General features: G+C 38.7%; 2 protein-coding genes across 2 annotated transcripts in view; one reads left to right on the top strand and one right to left on the bottom strand.

The window, feature by feature from the left end:
* LOC126199066 (putative oxidoreductase GLYR1 homolog) overlaps positions 1-27,684 on the bottom strand; it is a 292,423-nt gene that overhangs the window by 223,813 nt on the left and 40,926 nt on the right. The window contains exons 5-7 of the mRNA XM_049935779.1: positions 19,751-19,846; positions 15,255-15,461; positions 7,347-7,520 (exon numbers count right to left, since the gene is read on the bottom strand). Coding sequence (XP_049791736.1) covers positions 7,347-7,520; positions 15,255-15,461; positions 19,751-19,846 — 477 coding nt within the window. The remainder of the gene's footprint in view (positions 1-7,346; positions 7,521-15,254; positions 15,462-19,750; positions 19,847-27,684) is intronic.
* Positions 1,897-6,516, top strand: LOC126199065 (uncharacterized). The gene is made up of 5 exons (XM_049935778.1): positions 1,897-2,057; positions 2,222-4,100; positions 4,198-4,339; positions 4,532-4,672; positions 4,762-6,516. The coding sequence occupies exons 2-5, from the start codon at positions 2,272-2,274 to the stop codon at positions 5,527-5,529; spliced, it is 2,880 nt and encodes a 959-aa protein (XP_049791735.1). The 5' UTR covers positions 1,897-2,057; positions 2,222-2,271; the 3' UTR covers positions 5,530-6,516.

Here is a 27,684-nt window from a genome sequence, read left to right as displayed (position 1 = left end):
TTCGAACGCACCTTCGTTACAGACGCCATTTCGAAGGCTACTTACTGTGGCATTACTCACTGGGCGTCCCTTGTACATTTACATTCAAACTCTGCAAACGCACTGCAGAGCAGTTGTTAGGGCTTCTTCCTATTCCATTCACGTATGGAACGCGAGAAGAATGACTTTAAACGCCTCTGTGAGCGCTATAATTAATGTAAACTTGTCCTACGGTAGTGATACATAGGAGGTTTAAATATATTCCTAGATTCATCATTTAAAGGTTGGGAACTCTAAGTACGTCTTCTTGGGATAGTTTTCGTCTGTCTTCAAGCGTTCGCCAGTTCAGTTTCTACAGCATTTCCCTGACGTTCTCCCATGCTTCCAACGAACACATGACCATTCATGCTGCCCCTCTTTGTATACGTTCAATATCCTTCTTTGGTAAGCATCCCATACATTGAGCAATATTGTAGGATGGGTCGTAGATATTACCTGCGAGCAATTTCCTTTGTAGACTCATTGAATTTCCTCTAGTTTTCTACCAATAAACCGAAGTCTGCCTCCTGCTTTAGGGTAATACTGAACCTATGTGATAGTTTCATATTTGCATGAGTTGACCTATTACAACTGTGACTCACTGATACTGGAATCACAGGGTGCTACGTTTCTTTTTCCATTTTATGCAGCGCACGTATTTAAACATTTAAAGCAAGTTCCCAGTCTTCGGACCACTTAAAAATCTTAGGATGAATTTCATGAATGTGTGCGCAGTTTTTTTTTTTTTTTTTTTTTTTTTTACACACACACTACTTTGTTATAAATAACTGGTTTGTCTGCGAAAAATCTGATGTTAAGATTAATATTGCCCGCTGGGTCGTTACATTAATATACAACACGATCAGCAATGGTCCCAACATACTTCCCTGGTGTACACATACGTTACTTCTACATCTGTCAATAACTCACCATCCAAGGTAACAAGCTGCGGTCACCCTACCAAAATAATCCTCAATCCAATCCCAAATTTCGATTGATAAGCGATACGATCGCACGTTTGATAGTAAGCGTAAATGCTTTACGGAAGTCGAGAAATACTGCATGCCACGTGAAAAAAGTAATGAAATTGCAAATTCAACACATTGGCTACCCAGGAGTGGTGTTGTGCGACAACTTCCGCTTAAACTCTTTGTGACAGAACTTTTAAAACAAAGTAGAGAGGTCTTGTGGCAGTTCACTCAACAAAATCGCCAATTTAATCTAAATGTTGCCTGTCAGACTATAACTATTAATAAATATTTCTTGTTTTGAGCACGACGAATCAAGATATGGTTGCACTCTTCATAGCAGCACCTAGAATCGCCTGCTGAAGAAGTAGACAAAATCGTACGCAATAACGTTGCAAACGAATATCGTACACGTGTATAACGTTAACATTTCAGCAGAAGGGTTAAATGCTACGCTTGTGCACATCACTGAATTACTAGTGAAAACCTAAAATAATTAGAAGTTCGTTAACAACACAGCATCGTAAAATTGTCTACTCGTGCCTGACGCGTGAGTAGGCGCAGGTGGGCCCCTGATGGGTGAAGTATTGGTTATAAAGAGCCACATTAGCAGATCGAGAATACTTCATGCAAGGGCGTCGTCGCACAACTAATTTCATTCAGCATTATTAATACTGTTGCTTGCCTGCTGCTCCCTAAGCTCAAAACCACAAAGAAAAGAATTACAAAGCATATAAATCGGTTCCGTTAGATACAGGGTGCAGGCAACGAGCTTAGGGGTAGCGTACAACGGTTGAGAGAGAGAGAGAGAGAGAGAGAGAGACGCGTGTATGGAAGGGGAGGCGAGTTCCGCGCATGCGCAGACACGGCAGCGCGGTGTGCGACCCGGCCGGCCTGCAGTTCCGTATCCGTTCCCGTCGTGGCAAGTGTAGCGTACGCCATGCCGTGAATAGCTCCGCAACTCTCGCGCCAACGCCGATCAGCAGCAAAGCAGTCTCCCGCACCAAGTTACTCCTACACGTCCGTTATATTATGGGAAAGTGTCGCGGGTTACTTCACCGATGGTGAAAGGTGAGTATAATCTGGAACGGCCATTTTAACTACAGCTGCCAAAACTCCGACGTTCCGTCACTTCATATGTAGAAGTGTCAATGCAGTTCGATACAAAGCTGTCGAGTAGTGTGGACTGGTGCGGCCCGAGTGTGTGACGGCAGTCCGCTTGTGGCGTGTTGCAGGTAGCCCCGACAACTGAGCTCGGCCGCAGCAAAATGCACAGCTGTGAAAGATGAGAGCTTGCGACGCGAGCAGAAATGCCGGCACTTCTGCTCCGTGCGCGGCGTTCGTGGTGGCCGCGGCCGTGCTCGCGGCGGCCGCCCTGTGCCACGGCGCCTCCACCACGCTGCACCCGCGCCACCATTCCCGGCACTCCAGCGCCGCGTGCCCCACCGAGTGCCGCTGCTTCAGGGAGCACCACTCGTCACAGCTGCACTTCCACGTGGAATGCACCGACTGCCTGCCGCACGTGCAAGTCCCCGCCGGCGCCGTCCGCGTCTCCTTCACCGACGTACAGCCAGAGTGCCTCTCCAATTACACCTTCTACGATTCCCCTTCGCTCGATTATCTCTCCTGGCAGTTTAGTAGGCTGAAATCCGCCAACGAAACCTTATTCCACAAGCTGACGCTTTTAGAGAACGTCGATCTCAGTCACAATGAGCTCGAATCCCTCTCATCTCACACCTTTCACTCTCTCCTCTCACTCAGAGTGCTCAATTTATCTTACAATCAATTGCACGACCTCCCAGAAAATGTATTTGACGGTCTGGATAAATTAGAACTGCTGTCTCTTAGTTATAACGAATTTCACGTGATACCTTTCCAAATATTTGCCCCCTTGAAGCAACTGTCATTTCTGGATTTATCGTTTAACATGCTCACTACGATACACGACGATTTTTTCTTGCCCAACAGCAAACTGCGTACAGTAAATCTACAGTGTAATGCCATAAGTAGAATTGCTATCAATGCCTTTAATGGTCTACACGAACTAAAATTGCTCTCTCTCTTCAACAATTCACTAGCGGAAATTCCCAGCCGTCTTTTCCGGGAACTGAGCACTTTACAGACTCTGAATCTAGCTCACAATTACATAAAAAATCTGACAAGTAATTCATTTTTTGGGCTCCATCAGCTGAAATTGCTCAATTTGAGTAGTAATCCAATACAGAGGATACCGACAGATCTGTTTCTCCCGTGTGGGCAACTGAACACCCTCATTCTGGAAGATACGAAAATTCACGAAGTCAAGGGTTCCGACTTAAGAGGTCTGTCTAATCTCAATTCTCTCGTATTAAAAAGAAATTCGTATCTCGAACATATCGATAATTTTGTCCTTAACCACACTCCGAGGATACAACATGTCGATCTCAGCAGTAACAATCTGACTCATTTGCCAATTTCATTGAGGAGCCTGAGTGATGTGAGAGAGATAAGACTGGCAAACAATCCGTGGGCTTGTGACTGCCAAATGCTCTGGTTTTTAGAATGGAGCCAGAATGTTGCTATCCCAAAGACTGAACTACACTGTGCGAACAATCCTCACAACGTAAAACAAAACAATATGATCCTAATTCTGAGGAGCTTGAACTGTAGGCCAACAACCTTTGTTAGTGCAACACCTCAGAAAATGTACCCACTGCGGTCTCATGCCATGCTCCATTGTTCATTTAGTGGTAGCCCTGCCCCTTCCATAACGTGGATGACACCGACAGCAGAAGTTTTTCACTGGAATCCTGATCCTGGTATCCGTGGTGTTTTTGATCATCATCCACCAGCACACTTTACAAACATGCAGCCTATAGATCACAGCAAGTCACGCATAAAAGTCCTCGAAAATGGCACCCTGTACATTAAATATATAAAACGTTCTGACTGCGGTGAATACATTTGTTTTGCCTCAAACCCTATATCCAATGCCACTGCTCGAGTAATACTTAACATTGACCCAATTACAATTCAGCAAATAAAAGTGATAAGTCTTCTTGTAGGTATAGCAAGTGCTGCTGCTTTTCTTCTCCTAACTCTGGTGATAAAACTGTTCATTTATTTAATACACAAGTAAGTAGAGCACAGTTATACTGCCTTCACTTTTACAATGTCATTATTATTACAGTAATTGCACAGTGAAAATATATTTATGCTTACTGTATTAAAGGACTGGCTGGCACCAGTACTGCTGCTGCTGTCGAAGAGACAGAATATCACCCCGAGCAAAGCAGATCTACCAAATGCTAGACAATATTGAGCAGTATAAGACACAGCAATTGGAAAAACTAAGAGAAAATTATACATTACAGGTATGAAACAAAGATCTGTGGAAACATCTGTATGTACTGCATTTGACTTTATATTCTGCAATGGACAGTTTCTTAAATTGATCATTCTATTTGGAAGTATATTTCCAATTTTGTTAAATTATATTCCAAAACAGCCCAGAAGAACTGTAAAATTTAAAAATAACAAAAATTATCTTTTTTCCTTGTTCACAGGTGCATAGAATTAGGGATAATTGTGCTCAGCAAGTAGAATGGATCCAAACAAGCTACCAGGGTCAAGTTAAGCACTTGAAGGATTTTAGAGATTATGGCACAAATCATTTAACATCCATCAGAGATCAATACTATGATCAGGTAATGTATAAAAAATAAATAAATAAAAAGAATTGTGCAAGAATTATATGGTGGAATTCTTTTAAGTTACACTATTTCTCTCTTTGCAGATAAGGCGAGTTAGAGATTATTCAACTGGGCAGCTTAACTGGGTACGAGAAAATTATGTCTTCCAACGCAACAGGATTCGCAAGTTCAGTGCTCATCAGATACTTCGTTTCAGGGAATCTTACAAATTCCAGCAACAAACACTTGCCAAACTTCTAGAAAATCTACCGGGATTCTATTTTGAAAACTGCCGCTCTGGGTCCTGTGGTCGTACGGACTCTGCAGTTTTTGAACCTGAAGAGGAAAATGTTGAAGTCTACCTAAAAACAAAAGCACATGCCAGCACTTCAATAAATGATTCAAATAACTCTGATGATACACAGAGTCATATATCACTCTATTACACACCAAGTGAATTATCAGAAAGTCCTAACTTTTCTCCAGTGAGTACTGTTAGTCAATTGGAGTCTAAATTTAACATCAGTATGGAGAGAGAGTTGCCTGAAGAAGAAACTGTGGAACCACAAACCTCTCCATACTTTTCTCCTGTCCTGTGCCAGTCTAAAGGAAAGAGAACAAGAAGTGTAGCAGCAACCAAATTGTCAACAGAAGACTGTGCTGTGTTTCAGTGTGCTAAAGTGAACAGAAGTGGAAATAGTAGTGATGTGAAAGTGCAGGAGGCAGGTACTCCTGAAGAAGTGGCAGTGCTACTACCCCAGCTCCATTTGAGTGCACATGGGTCATCAGAAGTGTTCATCTCAAAATGTGATGATAATGCGGCAAGTGACCAGGGAAAGCAACCAACACCAAGTCATGAAACTGCGCTGTAGAGCTAAGGAAAGCTGGGTGTGGTATTTTACTTATTTAAATAACTGTGATATGTTCCATTCAAGAATGTGCTCAGAGAGTGTGTGTGTGTGTGTGTGTGTGTGTGTGTGTGTGTGTGTGTACGCGCGCGTGCGTGCGTATCAGAGAGAGAGAGAGAGAGAGAGAGAGAGAGATTCTCCTATGCTGTGATTTCTCAACTTCCATGAACTGTAATAAGCATTCATGGCTGCCAGTGGTAGGTAGATGAAGCTTAAAATCTCTACTGTAGTCTTTTGTTTCAACAATTTCCAAAATGTTCTGCAAAGAATCTTTTGGAAATTTTAGGTTTTAGTGACAACTAAAATTTCTTTAGTCATTCTCTCATGCAATAAATAATTAAATCAAATGTAGGGCCACATTTTAATGAACAGTAATTGCTTTTCTCAAGTTTGTTACCTAGTGCATTGTCAACAAAATTGGCATTTTTTAATTGAAACATCACAAATACAGTAAAAATGATGGTATGTAATGGAACTTGTTTTAGCAATCGAATTGTACACTGGGGGATCTTGTCCTTCGTGGAATCTCAATAACTAAGTGTTTTCTTGTTTTAAGAAAAGCTTTTCAAGATGCACTGTCATCGTTAAAAATCCTGTAGGAGACACTGCCATACAATTATAAAACATACAAAAGACTGAGGGGTTGGGTATTGTTTAGACAGGAACTGAACTATCAGCAATGAAACTTATTCTCAGAGTAAGTTTCAGGATGTTTCACTTTACGGTTCATCTTGAAAAGCTGATTTTTTTTTTTTCCCAGTTGAAATACAAAAACATGGAAAAGAAATTCATTACCTACCACAAACTAGACAAAGGAAGTTCTTCAATACAATAATTAGCTAAAAAGTTACTGAGATTAAAAAGCACCATTTTAGTAACAGTGTTGAGAATGGATACTTATATTTTTGTGGTATTTCTGTAATGTTGAAAATAAACAGCTTTTGAAAACTATTGCTTGCTGTTTCCACTGATATTCTCAGCTCTGCCATTACCAGAGATTTTCCACTGTGTCACATGTAAAACTGCCCTGTTCAGTATGCTTTAAAATTGGCAAATTTAATTTCTACAACATGAGCAGCGATAAAACATGAGCAGTGATAAATTAAAATGAATTTCAATGTCTAGTTTTCAAAAATTTGAGAAGTGGTAGTTCTTGCTAATTATATTTTACGTCGTCAGGAGTCAGTTTTGTTTCCTGCATCTAAAAAATTTTAAACCACCTAATTTCAGAACATGTAGATTGGATACTGGACATTTGACATCTTGATCTATGGGCACCACCAACCTATTTCAGCAGTGTGCACCACTCTATTAGAATATACATAGTTCATAGAGATTGAGTGTTTTATTGGATAGATACTACAACACAGAATACTGTGACAATTCAAAAATCTTCTGAAAGTTTCCTATTTCATTAAAGTTCACATCATCTCATTGTTCAATGTCTTGAGGCAAGTGGGAAAGTGTCAAGAATGGGGTTTGATCCCATATTTGTTTCTGTCAATTTTCACTTGTGGCAATGTGTGCTAATGTGGGGAAAAAAGCTGCACCATGGTTTGGTGTCCACCTTGAACTTTTCCCCCCTACAAACAGCTAGTAAGTCAGTTCAGTGGTCAGAGGAAGGTAATGGCATATTACCTCAAATAGGACCTTATCAACTTCAGCAGTGTGGTGTTCAAACCAACCTTCAAGCTTTATCTTTTTAATGTCTTCAAGACATCTCATCAATCATAAACAACAAACATGTTCTATTTAATTATTAAAAATCATAGCTGTCTTACCTTTTCCGGCGTCCTGTTCCAGACAATCACTGAATGGCCTGAATTTAGTAAATTCTTCACTATTCCTGAGCCCATGATTCCCAGACCGAGAAAGCCAAATTTGAGATCAGATGGTAGAATATTCTTTTCTTTTAGAGTCTGTGTAACACTCTCTACATCCAAAATAGGAGTTTCCTACAACAAAACTGACAATTAGACAAACTTTGAATATAATTATTTCTTAATGGAATGCATTCAATGTAAGTAATGTCCTGGGGTTCCAGATCAGACAGCATACAAAATAAAAGTGCAAATGCAAAAACAGCAGAAATAATAAGAAGATGATAAATCAAACAACAATGCCACAAGCTTTTTGATGATGAGATAAACACATTTTAAGCCACTAGCCAATTTATAAGAGAAATTTAGCAATACTTCTAAGTGAAACCACAGGCTGCAATTATCAGTGAGAGGTAATTGCCATCTTCACCTCTTAAAATTTATCCGTATCTTAATACACGAAGTTTTGGTCTTACTTTGGCATTTGTTCTACATTATGGAAAAAGCTTGTTGGGGGACAAAGTATTCTGGCATTTCACTTTGCTTCACATGAATTATACCGACAAATTACTGAAGGAGCTACATTTTCAACAAGAAGTATGCAGGTGTCAAAATAATAGCAAAGATAGAGACAGAATCATAAAACAGCTCAGTCACTGTGATGAAACATTGTAAGAAAGCTAAACATCCATGCACATTTCTGTCAAATTTATACAGATTTACAGAAGATGGTCTGTTTAAGTGGATGTATGAGGCGTCTCATATCAAATTGCTTGCCATATGAATCTTATCGGAAATGGAGGAATGTTTCATACACATCGTCAGCTTTGACCACTGACGTGGGAAACATGCAACAAATGCCATAAACAACATGGCGACTATAACATGTTGTTGTTTGTGATTTTTTCAAATGGATTAATGTACAGATCAGTCCGTCATCACAACCAGATATTTTAGCATAACATTCATTGGCTTCGCCAACTCACAACCCAATTGTCACCTTCCAACGTAACACATACCTTGAGCTATGCTACAGATTGGTATGTCACAACAACCAGTTTTATTTGTTTGCCTTCATAGTCATTGGATTCACAAACTAACAACAAAACTATGAATATATGCACCAAAAGGTGACAGCAGCCATTAACGATACAAAACTGGCGAAAGCTGCAAACATTCCTCTTAACCCAATGTTATCTATGGTAACACCCACCATCATTTATGCTGCCAACAATCCTTTTCACACAATGTTATATGCCTCTTACAAAAGTCATATATTGGCAACCATATTGTCACAGCACATCTCATGACTTACAAAGACAAAATTGGTATCTGGCCTGAACCAGTCAACTACCAATGTCAGATCATTAACATGATTTCTAACAAGAATTTCAATGACTAAAAGGAAGTCACCATCATCAATTAGAAATTAAACACTCTTCTAGTCACACTTCTACACACAATTACTTTTATGTGGTAAAGGATTTGCAGCTTTCAACATGTCAATTGCTGTGTTAGCGTGCCGTTAATGAGTAACAACTTCCTACCTTCCACTACACTAAATTGTTATCTTACTGATCCTCCACAATGTCCATACCAATACAGGGTGAGCCAAAATCCGTAAACACTGAAAGTATAGGGTGCTTTCTTCCTTGCTAGCACTTCCAAAAATGTAATAAAATCTTGTCCCTTAAATATTTTCAGTAGAAAATGGATGTCAACAAAAAGGAAATTTGGAAACAATGTAATCAATCACATGTATGACAAGCAGCTTCATCATTCAATACTCTGTAATTGCGCCATCCAGCTAATGCAGTCAGTTGAGTTTTGCATTAGAAATTTAGAATATTAGAGTTTGATTCCGGGTCTAGTGGTAATTTTTCTTCTTCTAACTTTGATTTGCCCAAAAATGCTGTAGTACACTGTTTCTTAAATAATGCGTATATACCTCAACTACAGTATTCTTCAATGTTGAATATAATTATTGGCCATATAAGTGAAACATGTTCATACTTAGTTTAAAGAAATTATCTGTTTTAAGACAGAAATACCCACAAAACTTATTAATTTGGAGATTTTAAACAAATTTCTTATATTAAGTAACAGTGGTTAATGGTTTTTTCTTTTTCTTTTTTTAAAGGCTCACAATGGAATGGATAGCATGAAGCAGGAACATACATGTGTAAATGTGAAGAAAAACAACTGTAGTCTCGTTTCTGTGTTAGAAATAAATAATTGCTCACATTTTGTGTAAGACTTGCTGTAATTGCTGCATTAACAATTAAGAAGCCTGATAATGTATTACACTGCCTAAAATTATAAATAAGAATCAAACTTGAGTACTGTATCTCAAAAACACTACTCACTGTACTAAGTAGGCAGCACACCAACAGAATACTGAACGCAGATAAGTGTCATACAGGTGACTGATTAGTGTTGCCAAATTACCTTTCTTTGAAGAATATTTTCTTCTGAAAATCTGCCCAATTTTGTGAAAATTTGTTAGAAACACTTTTCACTCTTAGTATGCAATTATCATGCTGTGGTGTCCGAGGGTGCAAATTTTGATTCACCCAATACATGGTCACATGCAATTTGTACAAAATTTCCGACCCTGCATTCAAAACATAAAGGTGGTAAGTGGGAAAGAGCAGAGTTATCAACAAATCCTATCATCATCATAATTTCTAGATTCAAGCGACTTGAACAGGCCTGTAAAATTTTACCCAAGTTATTTGCTTAAATGCATTTGACAACCATCAAATTTGGTTTACATAGCATCTCTGCATAACTGCTGCAAACTACATTTACTTGAAACTGTTTGCTGTAGTCAGGCCTTTGTCTGCCTCTACAATTTTTGCCCCCACACTAACTTGATGGTCAGACTGTGTCATTTCAACCTACCCCTTCTTTTGGTCAAGTTATACCACAAAGCCGTGTCCATACGATGCATTTTTTGTGTTAAACTTCGCACATTAATTTCCAATAGTGCAACCACACATGTGCATTTGTGCATGCGTAATTTCCTGGAAATGGAATCTGTGCATAAAGCACATTGCTACCTGTCTTCGGCGGGACACTGCGCTTTTTAGCTGACGATGGGCAGCTGGGTTCTGTATGTGTTTGATTGTGTACTGTGTTGAGGTTATGCTGTAAAATGATTTATGTGCAATAATGTCTGTTGACTCAACAGGAAGCACATTTAAGTTTATAGGTGATTACAGACAAGGAAAAAAACATGTGTAAAACTGCTTCTGACAGTTATTTGAATAAAAATTCGAGATGTGTCACCCTGAGTGTCACGTATTAGATAAAAAGGCTCCCATCATATTTCTGTAAACAATAAGATACCATAAGTTTTGAAGTAGGAAAACTGAAAAGAATAACCCAAAAATTTATGAACAGTGTATATAAAAACTCTGGTGGACAAATATTTGTGCTGTGGTGACTTAAAGACAATAACTGAGTAGCCTGACATCTGAACAACAGAAACTGAAAAACACAACCTCTGTTCTAGTAGATTCTGGCATTTATGAAATTCCCAAATTTGCCATGTCCAAGGACGCTAATCTACATATCACATTTCATGATTACATACAAATGATGCATTGACAGTAAATTAACCTTCACACATGACAAAGAACCTCCCTTAAGTATGTATGTCAGTCTTAGGAATAATAACTTTTTATTTTTATTTATTTATTTGTGTTCCTTTGATCCAGTATGAAAGGGAACTGCATGGATATGGAACGAGTCATAATTATACATGAGAACAGTACTTGTGGATGCTCATAGATAAAAATTTTAATATTGTATAGGAACAAAATATGCTAATAATTAAAAGCTTAGGGATTTCCTACAGTGAAAAGAGGTATAAAATAATCAAATAATAAATTACAATTATTCCACATTACAAGTTACAAATGTGATAGAACTGAAATGCTTTGTTTTGAAATGAGGAATAAATGACTCAAACGAATATATAAATCGCTATTTACTAGGTAACAAAATTTTATTGCCAGGCTTATCGCTGCAGTTTCCCAAGCAGAAAATCTAAAATCTCGCCATGACCTCCTCCTGAAACTTGCAGGCACAATGATGTCTTCACTTTTACCGTGTATAAACACTTCTTTACCTGCAATCTTTTTTGTTTACTTTTTCTGTCGCCTTTTCATCATAATAAATGGAACAGAAGCTCCAAAGTGAATAAGGGGATTCACACAGCAGACTGCTTGCGTGAAGAGGAACCCATGGACTGCAGAATGCCTATGCATACATGGAGTCTTTCCACGAATTTTTGTGCATGTCCTTTTATTCCTGTGTGTCTGCGATTGTGCACAATGAAAGAGGCATCATGTGGACATACCTTAACATCTTCTCTCTTCAACTCGACAGCTCTCCATCATTTAATCTCTTCACACATTTAATCTTCAGCATTTGTATGTAATACCTCATTTCAAATATTTCTAGGTTCATCAGGCTGTACTGTTTATTGTCCAGGATTCACTCTAGACAAATACTTTCAGAAAAGGCTTCCTACCACAAATTTATATAGGTGTATTTTACACAAACATTTCTTGCTATTGCAAATCTACACTTAATACCATTTTTACTTCAATGGTTTTTGTTCCTCTTATTACGTGTGATGGAAACACTGAACATTTTCTTCATGCCACTCCTGTGGCAATAATTTGAAACTGGGGTTTTAGTTTGCACAGTTATAACGTTCCTGTGTGTAGTAGTTGTGTTAGGATGATAGCACAAGTATTGAAAAGTCAGTGCACCACATCAAACCAGTAAAAAGACTGGCAACTTAAGAAACTCCTATACATTATCTTAAGGCCAGAATCATGTGGTTTGATGAAATAGCAGGGAATGAAATTTCATGAGTACTTAAGACAGAACTGATCCCAACCCAGTCGGAATAACACAGTGATGTTAACATTCAACATCATAATGAAATTTTCACTCTGCAATGGGGTGTGCGCTGATATGAAACATCCTGGCAGATTAAAACTGTGTGCCAAACTTTTGAGGGCAAGTGCTCTAATGACTGAACTACCCACGTGCGACTCATGGTCATACACACTGTTGCAGAGTAAAACTTTCTCTCTGAGAACATCCCCTAGGCTTTGGCTCAGCCATGTCTCCACAATATTCTTTCTTCCATGAGTTTTAGTCCTGTAAGTTTTGCAGGAGAACTTCTGAAGTTTGGAAGATAGGAGAGGTTCTGGCAGAAGTAAAGCAGTGAGGACAGATCATGTGTTGTGCTTGGTTACCTCGGTTGGTGGAGCACTTGCCTGGGAAAGGAAGAGATCCTGAGTGGTAGAGGTCTGCGCGGATGCGGATATCCGCGGTATTTGTTACTTGACGAATAAAATCGCGACCGGCGCGGATATCCGCGGGTCATCTGCGGATAATGAGCAAGGCATCTGCCCAGTACGTATGTTGCAATGTTAGTTCAAAACTTCAAGTCTGTTGACATTCTTGGAATCTTGCAGGGCTCGGGTAGAGCAGATGTCTGTTGTCCTCAGCCCCTGGCTACGACCGACGTAGCTGTACCCAAGAGACCTGCGCCTAATCCGTTTCCACGACGGTGTCTTTTGTGTGGCCTGTGAAGTGCTCTCTGTGTGGCAAACTTGCCCACTGTCTACCAGACAGGTGACTGTTGCAATTTTCCGCCAACTTCAGTTAACGCTTTGTAGTGACCGAGTGACAACGTGCATCGTAGCAAATATCAGTGCGAGTTCTTTCTTCAAATGAACACCATATTGATGGATTCAATTTCGTGTAAGGTGAAAAAAGGTGATTTTACATTAGTGAAGGAAAACAAATTGAAATCGCCAATTTGGAAAAAATTCGCATACGTATTTGATGGCAACGAAAAGATAAAAGATATAGTGGCTTGTTTTGCATGTAAAAAAGTATATTCCTACACTGAACACAAAAGTGGAACTTCAAATTTGCTAAAACACTCGTGTGAGGCTCGACAAAGTAGCGTAATTACTTATTTAAATACCAAGAGAGACGTGAAAGTTCCTGAAGTTCCGCCAAATTTGAAGACAGCCGCGACAGAAAAACTTATCAATCTTGGCAGCAAAGACATTTTACCATTCCAAGTTGCATGTGGATCTGGGTTTCTCGAGACGGTACAGTTTCTTATTGATATGGGGGCCAAGTACGGTGCAGTGAGTGCTAAGGAACTGCTACCTCATCCAACCACTCCTAATTTCTATAACCACCGATTTTGTTGTCACTCTTCAGAAGACGAATTATTTCTTCCAGAAAACGTCAATTATCGCTGGCAGTTCAACTTTTTCACAGGTGCGCCAGCGTTTTGCAGTGAAGGCCTAATACTGTAAATATTTTCACCCGGAAATGACGAGGACTGAAAGCGTGAGCTATAATGTAATCATCAGCTGACATGAATGGCTTCAAAATTTGACACATCCAAGCAGTGAGTAAAAAAAAACTGTCGGTAAATGATGCAATGTGCTAGTAACAGTTTAAAACCATCGTCATTTTCAGCTGCCTTGGCACAGCGAAATATAATTGTTTCTATATACGTATTTTCATCATTTAATACTATTACATTGAATTTTATTTTTTTAAATAGCATTTCCAATCTCACGACATCCGAGCCGCTATTGTGTGTGCTCCGGAGCGCCAATGCTTTCCTGTTTGGAATGGTCTGCTTTAGAGTAGGTACAATGCATTTCCTGTGATTTAAGAAGTCAAAAGTAGTTAAGTTGTCACAGAAATGGCACCCTAACAATAACTATGTCATTACATACCATAATTCTAAGTACTACTGTCTATTACTAGTAATTACTCATTCAAAACTTAAATATATGCGGATGCGGATAAGGAACTTGCGGATGTGGATTAATTGCTGCGGATGCGGATTAGGACCTTGCGATGCGGATTGCACTTTTCTTATCCGCGCAGACCTCTATTGAGTGGGTACAGGTCTATTAAGTGCATCTTTGTGAAAGACATCTAAATGTCAGCAGAGTGTTTAGAACCATACCTGATTGACTTTTCTAAGTCTGAGTTTGGCACATAGTTTTAATCTGCAGAGAGGTATCATACTCAACACACCAATACTATACAACAATTCAACATATTGCAGAGGAAAAGGAAGAAATTTACTGGAGCATTATACCACAATTTAACAGATGTTTTTCTCTAAATGTGTTTTTGTTGTCGGATGGTAGCTGCAGTTGAGGTCATCAGTCCAAAGATTGGTCTGATGCAGCTACACAGATCCATCTTTTACTTCCATATCTGTATGACCCTGCACAAATTTGAACCTGCTTACTATATTCAAACCTAGGTCTCCCTCTATAGTGTTTACCCCCATACTTCTTCCATCATCAGATTAACTATTCGCAGATGCTTCAGGTAGCTCCTGTCACCCTATTCCTTCTTTTAATCAACAAGTGCCATAATGCTCATTTCTCACATCTGATCCCTTACCTCTTCATCAGTTATGCGATCTACTCGTTTAATCTTCTGTAGCCTAATGGAAAAAGGTGGTACATATACAATCAAGCATAAAAATTTAATGTGGGTACAAGGCTATTAAGTGCATCTTTGGGAAAGACATCTAAATGTCAACAGAATATTTCGAATCATCCCTGATTGACTTTTCTAATATTCAGTTATACACTATGTATGATACATTATTTATTTCCTCAGTATACTCTCACCACCTACAGACATTACCACCACCACCACCACCACCACAACTGCGGTGAAAGCAAATCTATTCTGTAGCTTTTAAATGTGTTCTACAATTGTGTTGCTGCACCTAGTTGAACCTAATTGAATTTTTATATCTACAAAATTGAAGAATGTTATACTCACAGGGCGTATAATATTTGACGGGCGCTCCAATAAATTTGATGCAGCTCCTTTCCTTGGACTTGGGCTGTGATTAACAAGATTTGGTGAAATGTTATGTTTTATCCTAACACTATCATCTTCCAAAGATTGACTTCGAGCCTTTTTCGGTGTTGGAGTATCCTTCATTTTATCTGAAGGCCCTCTTTTAATGTTTTTAACAGGTGTCTCCTGTAACACAAGACAATTACCACTATCAGTTAAATGTCTACTATTATATTAAGATGAGAAAAATGGCACTACCTTAGCATTTACTGTATCAATAATATATTTGTTCTACAAAAAACAGATTAAAACTGAATGATTATATATAGTAATTCAGACCTTCACAAACTTTCCAAAGAACTATTTTTTTCTGATTCTGCACAAAATGGTCACAGTAGAGCTCAAATTATACGCCATGTTCCAATAATTAATGGAACTAACTCCATTCTGTTGATTGTTTTCGTTGTTATATTAGCCCATGTGGACATAATTCCTTCTTATGTAATCCTCTTTACAGTCTTTGTTGTTGTCTGTCTTGTTTAAACTGTCATCTGTTTTCTACCTTATGTCCTAATCCACTCATTTATTTTCTGTATAATCTCCTTTTATGTGTGTGTTCTGCCGCCACTTGGTGAGTACTTTTTTTTAAATCTATCAAATTACAACTCCATTCTGTTCCTTGTAATTTACATATTTCATTTGTGCAATGTCACAAAGGCATTTCATCAGCCTACAACACACATTTAACTTTAAGTGTCAAGTTCCAACTGCCAAGCCTCTAAAGCATTTAGGCATTTGGGGAAAGAAAGAGGAACGTAAATCAAGAAATGATGCCCCCGACAATGCTATCGGCTATTAATTACTATTCATTAATAGGGGAGTCCTCTTGCATTTCTTTATTATGAAAGAAATAAGACATACATCAACCTGATAATCCCCTAGTGTCTGTGATGTGTACTGTGTTGTATTCTCCCAGCAATGAGGAAACAGGAAGGATGGGACTAATTAACTGGTATAAAGGGGAAATTATGATTCTGCATAGTTGTAGTAGTAGTAAACTCTAAAAGATGTAGGAAATATTAACAACATGCTTTCATTTCATGACAGGATTACCATATCCAAAGCATCATTCAGGTGACTAAAATGTTGCTTCTGAGTCCTACATTGTCAGACACACAATTGATTTCAAACACAAAAATCAAACTGCCATGTATACAGTAACGGCTTGTAGAGTAAAATCTGTGCTAACATGGCTTAAGAATATCCTAAAAGGCACATTATTTATATAGCTTTGCATACTTCTTCAGATCATATAAAGTCTCCAGATACACATTTTCCTTCATTGATGCACATAGTAGTGAACTTGTTGACTGTTCAAGTGTAATACATTCAATACTTGCATCTACTAATAGTTTGACATGTCAAAACGCATGTTTGACAAAAGGGGTAGATGGAGAATGGAAAGGCTAAGCCACAGAGGGGAAGAGGAAGAGACAAGTGGCACAGGAAGGGATGTACGTGGCATATAGGCAAAAGGAAAGAAAGACAAAGAGAATGCAGCAGGTTTGTAGAACAGAGTGTGATACGGGGAAGTGGTAGAATCAAAAGGGAGATGGCATGCAGAGTAAAAGGGAGGTTGAGAGACAGCAAGCAATCAGAGAGAAACTGAGGGAGAGGCAGCCAGCATATTCAGAGTACATGATTGAGACATGGAAAGCACATAATATGAGGGAGGAATGGAGACCTCAAATAGGCCTAGTGACAGGGTGGAAAGGAAGAAGGTAGCAAGCAGACAGGAGTGGGAATGAGGGAGATGTTCAGGTAGAAAATCAAAGGTTCCACTGCCAAATGTACATCATAAGGACAATGCCTAGAGCACCTTAACTCTATATAATTGGGAATTTATTGTGACAACTTCAAACCAGCAAATGGAAGCTCTTTATTCATGTTGTTGTTGTTGTTCCATGTCAGTCTATCTTGTGCAACTGTTTTCATATCAACATAACTACTGCATCCTTTTGAACCTGCTTACAAACTAATATTCTCTGGTTCTTTACTGTTGCAGCAGTCTTTTTTTTTTTACTATTTTCTGACAGTGCTGCTTGCTCACTACAGCCTACCATTACACCTACATCTACATCAATACTCTGCAAACCAATGAAGTGCATGGCAGAGTGCACGTTTCATTGTGCCAGTTACTGGGATTTTTTCCCGTTTCTTCACACATGGAGCACAGGTGGAATGACTGAGTGCCTCTGTGTGTGCTGTAATTATTCTAATCTTGTCCTCGCAAAGAGAAACTTTAAACTTTCAGTGCAGGGCAGGAGCATGTATAGGAACTATGGTTCAAGTTTAAAAGAATAGTTGAGCATGCACTGGATAGATATGTACCAAGTATAACAGTTCATAATGGGAGGGATCCTTCATGATATACAGCCACTATAAAGAAACACTACAGATGCTGAATGAAACCTGTTTGGCTGTCAACAGAGCAGTGCAAGAAGCCTTCAATGACTACTGTAGCAAAACACTGTCAAATGATCTTTCAAAAAACCCAAAGAAATTCTGGTCACATGTAAAGGCTGTTAGTGGCACCAAAGGTAGCGTCCAGTCCCTAGCGAATGAGACAGGAACTGAAATTAATGGTAGCAGAGCAAAACCTGAAATTTTAACTCTGTTCAAATGTTCCTTTACAGATCACTCTTGAAAAGAGAGCCACCTAAATACCTGGAAGACAGCAGCAACGCCACAATCGCTTTTTTCTTCTGACAGCAGTAAGCAGACAGAATTAAACATGGATCAATTTAATTCAAAATAAATACCCAAAATTAATGATTTTAATAAAAGTTATTTTATGATGTTTTGTTAGTGCATACCTTCACTGCATGGCTGGTGAATCAAAGGCCCAGGAAAAAGTATTTCAGTCATCATGTCAACCATTATCATATTATTTACAGAAGAACACTTTAATGCCTCATAGACACCCGATTCACTTTATTTTTCTATCCATATGGCGGGTTAAGAGTTTCTTTTGTAAATTAACAGTGTACTATGGACATATCCCATTCACTTTCAAAGTAAATATCTTTGTAAGATTGTCTGCTAATTTCATCTTATTCTGGTTTATAAGATTATAAAAGTCAAGAATGGCTAATTGTTAACTCATTCTTGAAGTCATCAAGAAAGAGTTTGCTGCTATCCCAAACAACATACTCTGTGGTTTGTTTTCTGTTTCATTAAAGTGACTGGTTCAAGATATAGTCTCACAAAAGTGGGAAGGAGTAAGCCTTAAGGTCATCAGCAGATGAAAGTACACACATTGTATGCTACAAAGTGTGTCAATATTGTGACATCTGGCACCAATGGCAGTGACTTCAAATAAACTGTGTGAAGCAATCAGTTTGAGAGGTACATTCGTACAAGGAAGCACAGATCCGGCAAGATACTGTGCATCTGTTTCTGTGAGAATTTTAATTGTTATGATATATTTTACCTCACTGTAATGGTCAGTGGGTCAGGAAAAATAATGTCTAAAACAGTTAGCATGTACGTACTTCTTATCACAGATCTGTCTATAGTGTTACTGAGACGAGTCGTGCATTCATTCTAATTGTAACATCAAATTTGTGTTATCAAGATTTAATATTAAATTTCTGCCAAAGTGGTTAATATTTTCTTAATGTCGTTAGACAATCCACTACAGTGACACAACCATATTTTATTTCAAAGAATAACTTCAAGACTATTGACATAAACATTAATTTATAATGATATCCAAATGAAAACCAATCTTGTGGTTTACCGTATCAGCTGCCAACCATTTATGTATTCATAATCCAGATGTGACTTGCATCTCCCAATACTTTTGCATGTGTAAAAGTTCCAAACTATTATAAGGTTGGAAGTCCATATTTAATCAAAGATAGCTGAAGTGTGACTGGTTTCAAATAATAAAGAAGGCAAGGATATACTGCATTCAATGACGCCATTCAGTGCAGGATACTATTCTTCCCTACCACACATACATTTGTTCTTCCTTCTACTGTATCAAGATTTTCTATAATTCTGAATTTGTTGTGTTCCTACAAAGAACTCTGAAACCTCAGGTTTCATGTATTATGTTTTAGTTTCCATTCCAAATGGGCTCTTAAAAACTTTCAAAGTTCTAACTGCTTCATACTGCCTTTGTCTTAAATTTAATATTTCTTATACTAAGAATACATCACTGATTCTCAGTAACATTTACTGGTAATTTTAATATGCAATACTGTGTTACAAGCCATTAATTGTGCCCTGAGCTTTCTTAAAATATAGAAACTGTCACAACATAATTTTAAAACCTGGAATTAAGTTGCTATAGGTAGCAAATCAACATACAAATTCAAACAGTTGTCATACTTATACTGACTACAGAAATGGTTGAGAAATTAACAGAAAGGGGGAGTGGAGGGGGGAGAGAAGAGAAACACACACACCTTTTTTAATGCCTTAGATTTTGCATCCTTCTTGGCTGCTACAGATTCCCTTAACCTATTGAACTCCGCATCTGGGTCCATAAGGTCATTGTATTTCTGTGAAAAAGTATGACAAATAAAACCATAAATAATAGGCAAGGAACCACTAGTATTTTTAAAACACAGATTCTACAATAAAGCAATACTGTCTGAACACACAAGTTTAATAGTGCACACACTAATGAATTTTGCAGTTCATAATATACTTCATAGTTATAAAGTCATTAATTTTTTTAATTTCTACCTTGTAAAACAACAAACACTCAACACAATTTTTATAACATATTACATTTAAAATTTTTTTTTATAACATATTACATTTTAAACTAATGTCCGATAGTTATATTCACATGGGATAAGATTAACATCTATAATGAGTTGCGCCCATTCTTGGTTCTGTTATTCATTTATGGACTGTTTACATAAGCTGATAACCTCTCAGTTCTAAAATGTCTATCATGTTTATTTCTATTCAATAAATCAGTAAATCCAAACTGACTCATTAACTGTGGAAAAAAACATTAGTTTATCATCCACATCAACTTTTCTTAAATATTTTACTTTATGTTTTGTCATTTTAACAGCAGTTAGCTTTGAACTATTTTTTGAGAAATTTATTTGCCAGGCCGATGCCTGTAAGGTAATTACTAGTCAGTGGTGGCTGTCTTTGCCCAATCTGAAGCCAAATGTATGGTTTGAAGACACCATAGCTGTTACCTTAAAATAGTATGTAAATGTATGTACAAATGGTACAGCTTTTATAAATATTAATTAAATATCCATTGAGGTGAAACACTTGTAATCTTTATTTCAAAGAAGAACCTCAAGATTATTGACATCAGTACTGATTTCCAATAACTTTCCAAAGAAAATCCAAAACACACACACACACACACACACACACACACACACACACACACACACACACAAACCACTGAGCTGGACAGTGGACAGCAACTGTACCTGATGAGAGCAGCACTCTGGCGCGAGTGGTGGGGTAAGGACGCATGGGTGAGGGGCGAGATAGCAGAGAGAGAGAGAGAGAGAGAGAGAGAGAGAGAGAGAGAGAGAAGAATGTAGGACATATTGCAGGAAGAGTTCCCATCTGGGTAAATTGGAAAAGCACCAAGCTGATTTTCACAGGAAGGATCCATATAGCACAGGCCGTGAACCAGTCATTGAAATGAATGAAGCACACTGTATTGGGCCGCATGAGCATCTGTGTGGTCCACCTGTTTCTCGGCCACAGTCTGTCAGTGGCAATTCATGTGGAGAGAGAGCTGTTAGTTGTCATGCTCACACAGAAAGTAGCACAGTGATTGCAGCTTAGTTTGTACATCAAATGATAGTTTCACAGATAGCCCTGTCTTTGATGGGATAGGACAACATGCCTGTGACTAGAGGTGTGAGGATGTATGGGACAGGTCTTGTATCTAGGTCTATTGCAGGGGTATGAGCCCTGAGGCAAAGGGTTGGGAGTAGGGATGGACAAGGATGCTACTTAGGTTCAGCAGGTGGCAGAATACCACTATGGGAGGGGTGTTACGAATAGTGGGTAGGTTATTCCTCATTTCAGTTGAAGTGAAGGTATTTCTGGTGGTTGGTATGTTTGATATGCATGCACATCCTTGAGGTGAATGTAGACATCGAGAAAGGTGCCTTGTTGGGTTGAGGAGGACCAAGGGAAGCAAACTGGGGAGAAGATGTTGAGGTTCTGGCAGAATGTGGATAAAGTTTCCTCACCCTCGGTCCAGATCACAAAGAACCATCAGTGAATCTGAACCAAGTGAGGGGTTTAATATTCTTGTTGGTTAGGAAGGATTTCTCTAGAAGGCCAATAAATAGGTTCGCACTGGACGGTGCAATGCAGATTTCCACTGCTTTACCACAGATCTGTTTGTAGGTGATGCCTTCAAAAGGAGAAGTAACTGTGGATGAGGGTACAGTCAGTCATGGTGGCCACAAAGGAGGTTGCAGGAATGGAGTCAGTTGGGGATTGGGAAATATAGTGTTCAGTAGTGGCAACTCCATGGTCATTGGAAATGTTAGTGTAGAGGGAGGTGGCATGAAAAGTGTTGAGCAGGGTGCTGTGTAGTACAGGAATAGGAATTGGGGTAAATTGCTGGAGCAAGCGGTTGTTGTCTTTTATATAGAAGGGCAGGTAACAGGCTGCAGGTGTTGGCCCACGAGAGAGAACATTTTCTCAATGGAGGGACAGTAACTGGTCACAATGAAGTGCCCTGGGTGACTGGGTAGGAATATGGGGAGTGGTGGAGGTGTGTGTGTGTGTGTGTGTGTGTGTGTGTGTGTGTGTGAGAGAGAGAGAGAGAGAGAGAGAGAGAGAAAGAGAGAGAGAGAGAGAGAGAGATTCTGTGATGGGCTTAAGGATTTCCAGTGCTGGAATAGGGTCACATGGCAGGGTTTGTAAGTGGATGAATGTGACAGCTGGTGGAGTCCCTCTGTCAGGTAATGCCTGCAGTTCAAAACAACAGTGAAGGAGTCTTTGTCAGGATCAGTGTTAAGAGGGTGGATTGTGGTTCTCTCTATGAATGTAAAGTTTGTTTCCATGTAGGATGGTGAGACAAAGTCTGACATTAGGAAATTCTGCAATGTTAACAAGGGAGGTCACAGTTGGATAGAGGAATGTAGTGAGGCAGGCACGGTTCAATTACAGTTTTGAGTTGAGTCCTATTGGTAGGGTTGGTGACAAAATGTTTCCACTGTACAGAATGGAAGAAGGAGTAAATGTCTTTCAGAAGTCCTGGCTGACTGACTTTGGGAGTGAGGCCGAAGGTACGGCCTTGGAAAGAATTGATACTTCTGTGGGTCTAAGGCTTTTGCCTCCACTTCAACAACTGTCATCCATTCCATATCAACTGGAGTCTTACTAGGGCTTTCACAGACTGAAATTATCGTCCCAACCATGTACAGAAATGGATCTCCCACACTTTGTTTCCAGTCACCAGCCACCTCCCACATACCCACCATCTGGCCACAGAGGAGCATTCCCCTCAAGACTCTCACCCAGGACTGACACAACTGAACGTTATTCTCCACCACCTCCTTATCCCCCCCATCCACACCAGATTGCTCTTCCTGTCTGGCACAGTTGCATCCGCAGTCTGGACTCAATAGCCAGAGACAGTGGTCATGTGTGTGTGCGCATGCGTCTTGTGCTTGTGCGAATGCTTCTGTGCTTTTTACTTCAGAAGAAGGCCTTTGGCGAAAAGCTTGAATGTACAGCAGTCTCTGTGGTGAATGGCCTGTGACTCAGTGTCTCCTTATATATCCTTTCCTTAATATTGTTGTTGCTAGGTAATGTAATATATTTATTAACTCATTTTGGAACATAGGCACTTGGAATTTTTGTGACTATGGCTTCACACAATAAGGGAACCACCTTTTTCATGTACATATCATACCTACTTAGAACCATACCAATAAATTGGTGTCTGGCATCTTCCTTCCTCACTGCTACATTTGTGGCGTCTTTCCCCTGCTCTGGACAGAAATTACTATTGTAAATGATTCAGGTGAATTATCAATAACTGTTCTGTTAACCCATATCTGATCTTTCCTTCTATTTACATATCCTACTAGACACTTATTTGTATTTAGATCCAGATACCAATCTTCACAACTCTGCATTTCTCAGTAAGTTAATAATGACACTTAATACACTACTGTGTCATCTATAACCAACTTCATATTACTGAAGTAGTTATCTGCCACTAATAAACAGTTATTCAAACATTAGTATAAAGTTTTGGATATTTCAATCATAAAAACACAAGTTCTACATATATATGGAAAATACAAACATATATATAGTGGTGCAATGTTGTATTTTAGTATTATTGAATGTTGCATTGAACAAAATGCTAGGAAAGAGAGAGAGAGAGAGAGAGAGAGAGAGAGAGAGAGAGAGAGAGAGAGAGAGAGAGTGTACTCCAACTCCATACATTCGCCATTCACAAATTTAAATATATAATGGGATTAGAAAGGAGACAACAGAAACAGTTTTGGACTTTAATGATAATATGCAAACTTTGGTCAAATCTAACAAGCAAGTGGGCATGCAGAAAGAGTGTAGGAAATATAGACTCAGTAATGTGCTGAGTTTGTGTTGAAACCTTCACCATTTGACTCAATCACTTCATGCTCTACTTTGGGAAGTTTATTAAAAGTAATCTGGATGGAATCATGGCTTGCAGGATGTAACAAAGATTACTAGGTGAGTTGCCAAATATAAGGTGGGGATGGGGAAGTTAGCTGATTAACTATTAACCTTTCTGGACAAAACCAGCTAACAGACTGAGATCACATTTTACACCATTATTAACAGCACCTGACAAATATGATTGTCACTTTTCAAATGATTGAAATCAAAAATGAAATCATCAGGCATACTGATTTCCTGTCAGTATACCTTCAGACAAGCAAAGCAGGGAAACTACAGAGCTCTTACTTTGTTATTGGATCTGGTTTTTACATTGTTTCTGCATCTGGCCCACATACAAACAAAACAAACTTAACATCTCAAAACATAGCTACCTAACATCAATCTGGAAACTGTCCAGTAGTGGCTTGATGCTTTATGTTTCTATTGTTCTAGGACTAATAAAATTTCTTGTTTGTCTGACAATGGAAGCTCACATTTAATGACTCCACTTATGAAAGTAGAATTTAAAGTTCATAGGTCCTACAGATCACACCAGCGTAGACAGTTTCATTTTCTGTTTATTCTTGCAATTAGCTACTATATCAATCTTTAATGCTTATGTAGAAAGAAGCTATAATTTTTTCCCATAAAAACATATTTAGTTTTCTGAACTTTCTTGAGTAATTGCCTTTGGTTTGAAGTGGTTTACCACATTCTGGTATGCAGACAGTTTACTGTACATTACAGTCAGAGCTCAGCCAGCCTGTCCCTCCTGCAGGTTTTGCCACTTGATGGTACAAGCTCTTCCGAAAACGCAAAACAGACTAACCAGCTGTTCCTCCTCACCAGATGCTAGATTCTATTTTGTATGCATCTTTCTAGAAGTTGACTGCTGTTATTTTCAAACGTCCTTCACCCTTCCAATTAAGTCCTTCAACAACTGGGTACAAACTTTTATAAAACAATAACTATGCCTTTGACTAGAACTCGTGTCTCTGGTGCTGAGCAGTAAATTTAGCAGCATTGTCTTTTAAAATGCATTGGCATGGCCTGATTTACTGCCAAGTTTATTGGGACAAGTTAATAATAAAAAAAATAATAATAATAAAAAAACCACACATTCTACTCTTGTATTATTAATGTGCTTATCAAACTCCATCATTCCCTTCCATCTGCTATCCTTAGAAGTCTTCTGTAGCTACTAATGTAGCTGATCAGCTACTGAATTCAACCCAATTGCCAATGGCATGGACAGAACCTGTCTTCAGGGTACAGACGATAGTGTGACTTCTGATGGATGTGGCATTAAACCAACACCCACTTTGAAATACACAACAGAGAAACAACTATTTACCAAATTCTCCTGCTGGACTTTGTAAACTTATCTATACATACTCTATACTATTCCTGTGGTTTGAATTCAAATAATCCATTCTCAACTTATTTATAAAAACAAACACCAAAGTTTATCACGTCCATCTTATTATTTTCAAAATGTATATATACCAACGTATTCAACCCAGACACATACAATAATACAGCTGTGAGACTCCTTCGAGTAACTAGTGCTTCGGGAAAATTTGAAATCACTGTCACTTGATGACGTTTATAAACAGTAAAAACAGGTCATTCACCCGTAGTGATGGATTGCATTCCTTGCACATGTCAGACTTAAGAATGCAATTTGTGTAAGCACCATGAAGATAAGAAAAATTATTACTCCTGCAGAGGCACATTGATAGCCCCTCTACCTGTGAAGGGAACAGGAAGAAACTGGCCAGTAGTGAAAGCGTATACATTCAGTGCTCTGCAGCCTGTAGAAGTAGTGACAAATCATACTGATAATTAATTGTTTGTTATAAACTGCTTGCAGATACTAGTTTATTTTACTGGACTAGCTTTGTGCACTGCCCATCACTGACATACGTGTTACAAAAGACACACATTTATTATAATACTTTAGTTATAGTACACAGTGTTGACTGGAATATTCTCTTTTAAATTCTGAAGGTGGCAGATACAGGGAGCGAAAGGCTATGTACAATTTGTACAGAAACCAGATGGCAGTTACGAGAGTCGAGGGGTATGAAAGGGAAGCAGTGGTTGGGAAGGGAGTGAGACAGGGTTGTAGCCTATTCCCAATGTTATTCAAATTTTATATTGAGCAAGCAGTAAAGGAAAGAAAAGAAAAATTTGGAGTACGAATTAAAATCCATGGAGAAGAAATAAAAACTTTGCAGTTTGTCGATGACATCGTAATTCTGTCAGAGACAGCAAAGGACCTGGAAGAGCAGTTGAACGGAATGGACAGTGTCTTGAAAGGAGGATATAAGATGAACACCAACGAAGGCAAAATGAGGATAATGGAATGTAGCCTAATTAAATTATGTGATGGTGAGAAAATCAGATTAGGAAATGAGGCACTTAAAGTAGTAGATGAGCTCTGCTATTTGGGGATCAAAATAACTGATAATAGTTGACGTAGAAAGGATATAAAATGTAGACTGGCAATGGCAAGAAAAGCGTTTCAGAAGTAGAGAAATTTGTTAACATCTAGTACAGATTTAAATGTCAGGAAGTCTTTTCTAAAAGTATTTATATGGAGTGTAGCCATGCATGGCTGTGAAACATGGACGACAAATAGTTTTGACAAGAAGAGAATAGAAGCTGTCGAAATGTGGTGTTACAGAAGAATGCTGGAGATTAGATGGGTAGATCACGTAACTAACAAGGAGGCACTGAATATAATTGGAGAGAAGAGGAATTTGTGGCACAGCTTGACCAGAAGAAGGGATCAGTTGGTAGATGATGATAGGAGGCATCAAGCGATCACCAATTTAGTATTGAAGGCAGGGTGGAGGGTAAAAATCGTAGAGGGAGACCAAGAGATGACGACATTCAACAGATTCAGAAGGATGTAGGGTGCAATAGTTGCTCGGAGATGAAGCTTGCACAGGAGACAGTAGCATGGAGAGCTGCATCAAACCAGTCTCTGGACTGAAGACCACACCAACAGTGGTGTTTTATATGTACGTGATTTTTCATATCAATTATATGACCTGCCTTATATATAATGCTTTTTAGCAAATGCCAATGGCAATACTCCATAATAAGCATGTAACTGGAATACTCTCTTTCAAATTCGGAAGGTGGCAGGGGTAAAATACAGTGAGCGAAAGGCTATTTACAATTTGTACAGAAACCAGATGGCAGTTATAAGAGTCGAGGGGCATGAAAGGGAAGCAGTGGTTGGGAAGGGAGTGAGACAGGGTTGTAGCCTCTCCCCGATGCTATTCAATCTGTATATTGAGCAAGCAGTAAAGGAAACAAAAGAAAAATTCGGAGTAGGTATTAAAATTCATGGAGAAGAAGTAAAAACTTTGAGGTTCGCCGATGACATTGTAATTCTGTCAGAGACAGCAAAGGACTTGGAAGAGCAGTTGAACGGAATGGACAGTGTCTTGAAAGGAGGATATAAGATGAACATCAACAAAAGCAAAACGAGGATAATGGAATGTAGTCAAATTAAATTGGGTGATGCTGAGGGGATTAGATTAGGAAATGAGACACTTTAAGTAGTAAAGGAGTTTTGCTATTTAGGGAGCAAAATAACTGAGGATGGTCGAAGTAGAGAGGATATAAAATGTAGACTGGCAATGGCAAGGAAATCATTTCTGAAGAAGAGAAATTTGTTAACATCGAGTATAGATTTAAGTGTCAGGAAGTCGTTTCT

The sequence above is a fragment of the Schistocerca nitens genome, chromosome 8 (assembly GCF_023898315.1).
Source record: "Schistocerca nitens isolate TAMUIC-IGC-003100 chromosome 8, iqSchNite1.1, whole genome shotgun sequence".
NCBI lineage: Eukaryota > Metazoa > Arthropoda > Insecta > Orthoptera > Acrididae > Schistocerca > Schistocerca nitens.
Note: the sequence above shows the minus strand (reverse complement) of the source record. Positions and strands in the feature narration are given on the sequence as shown.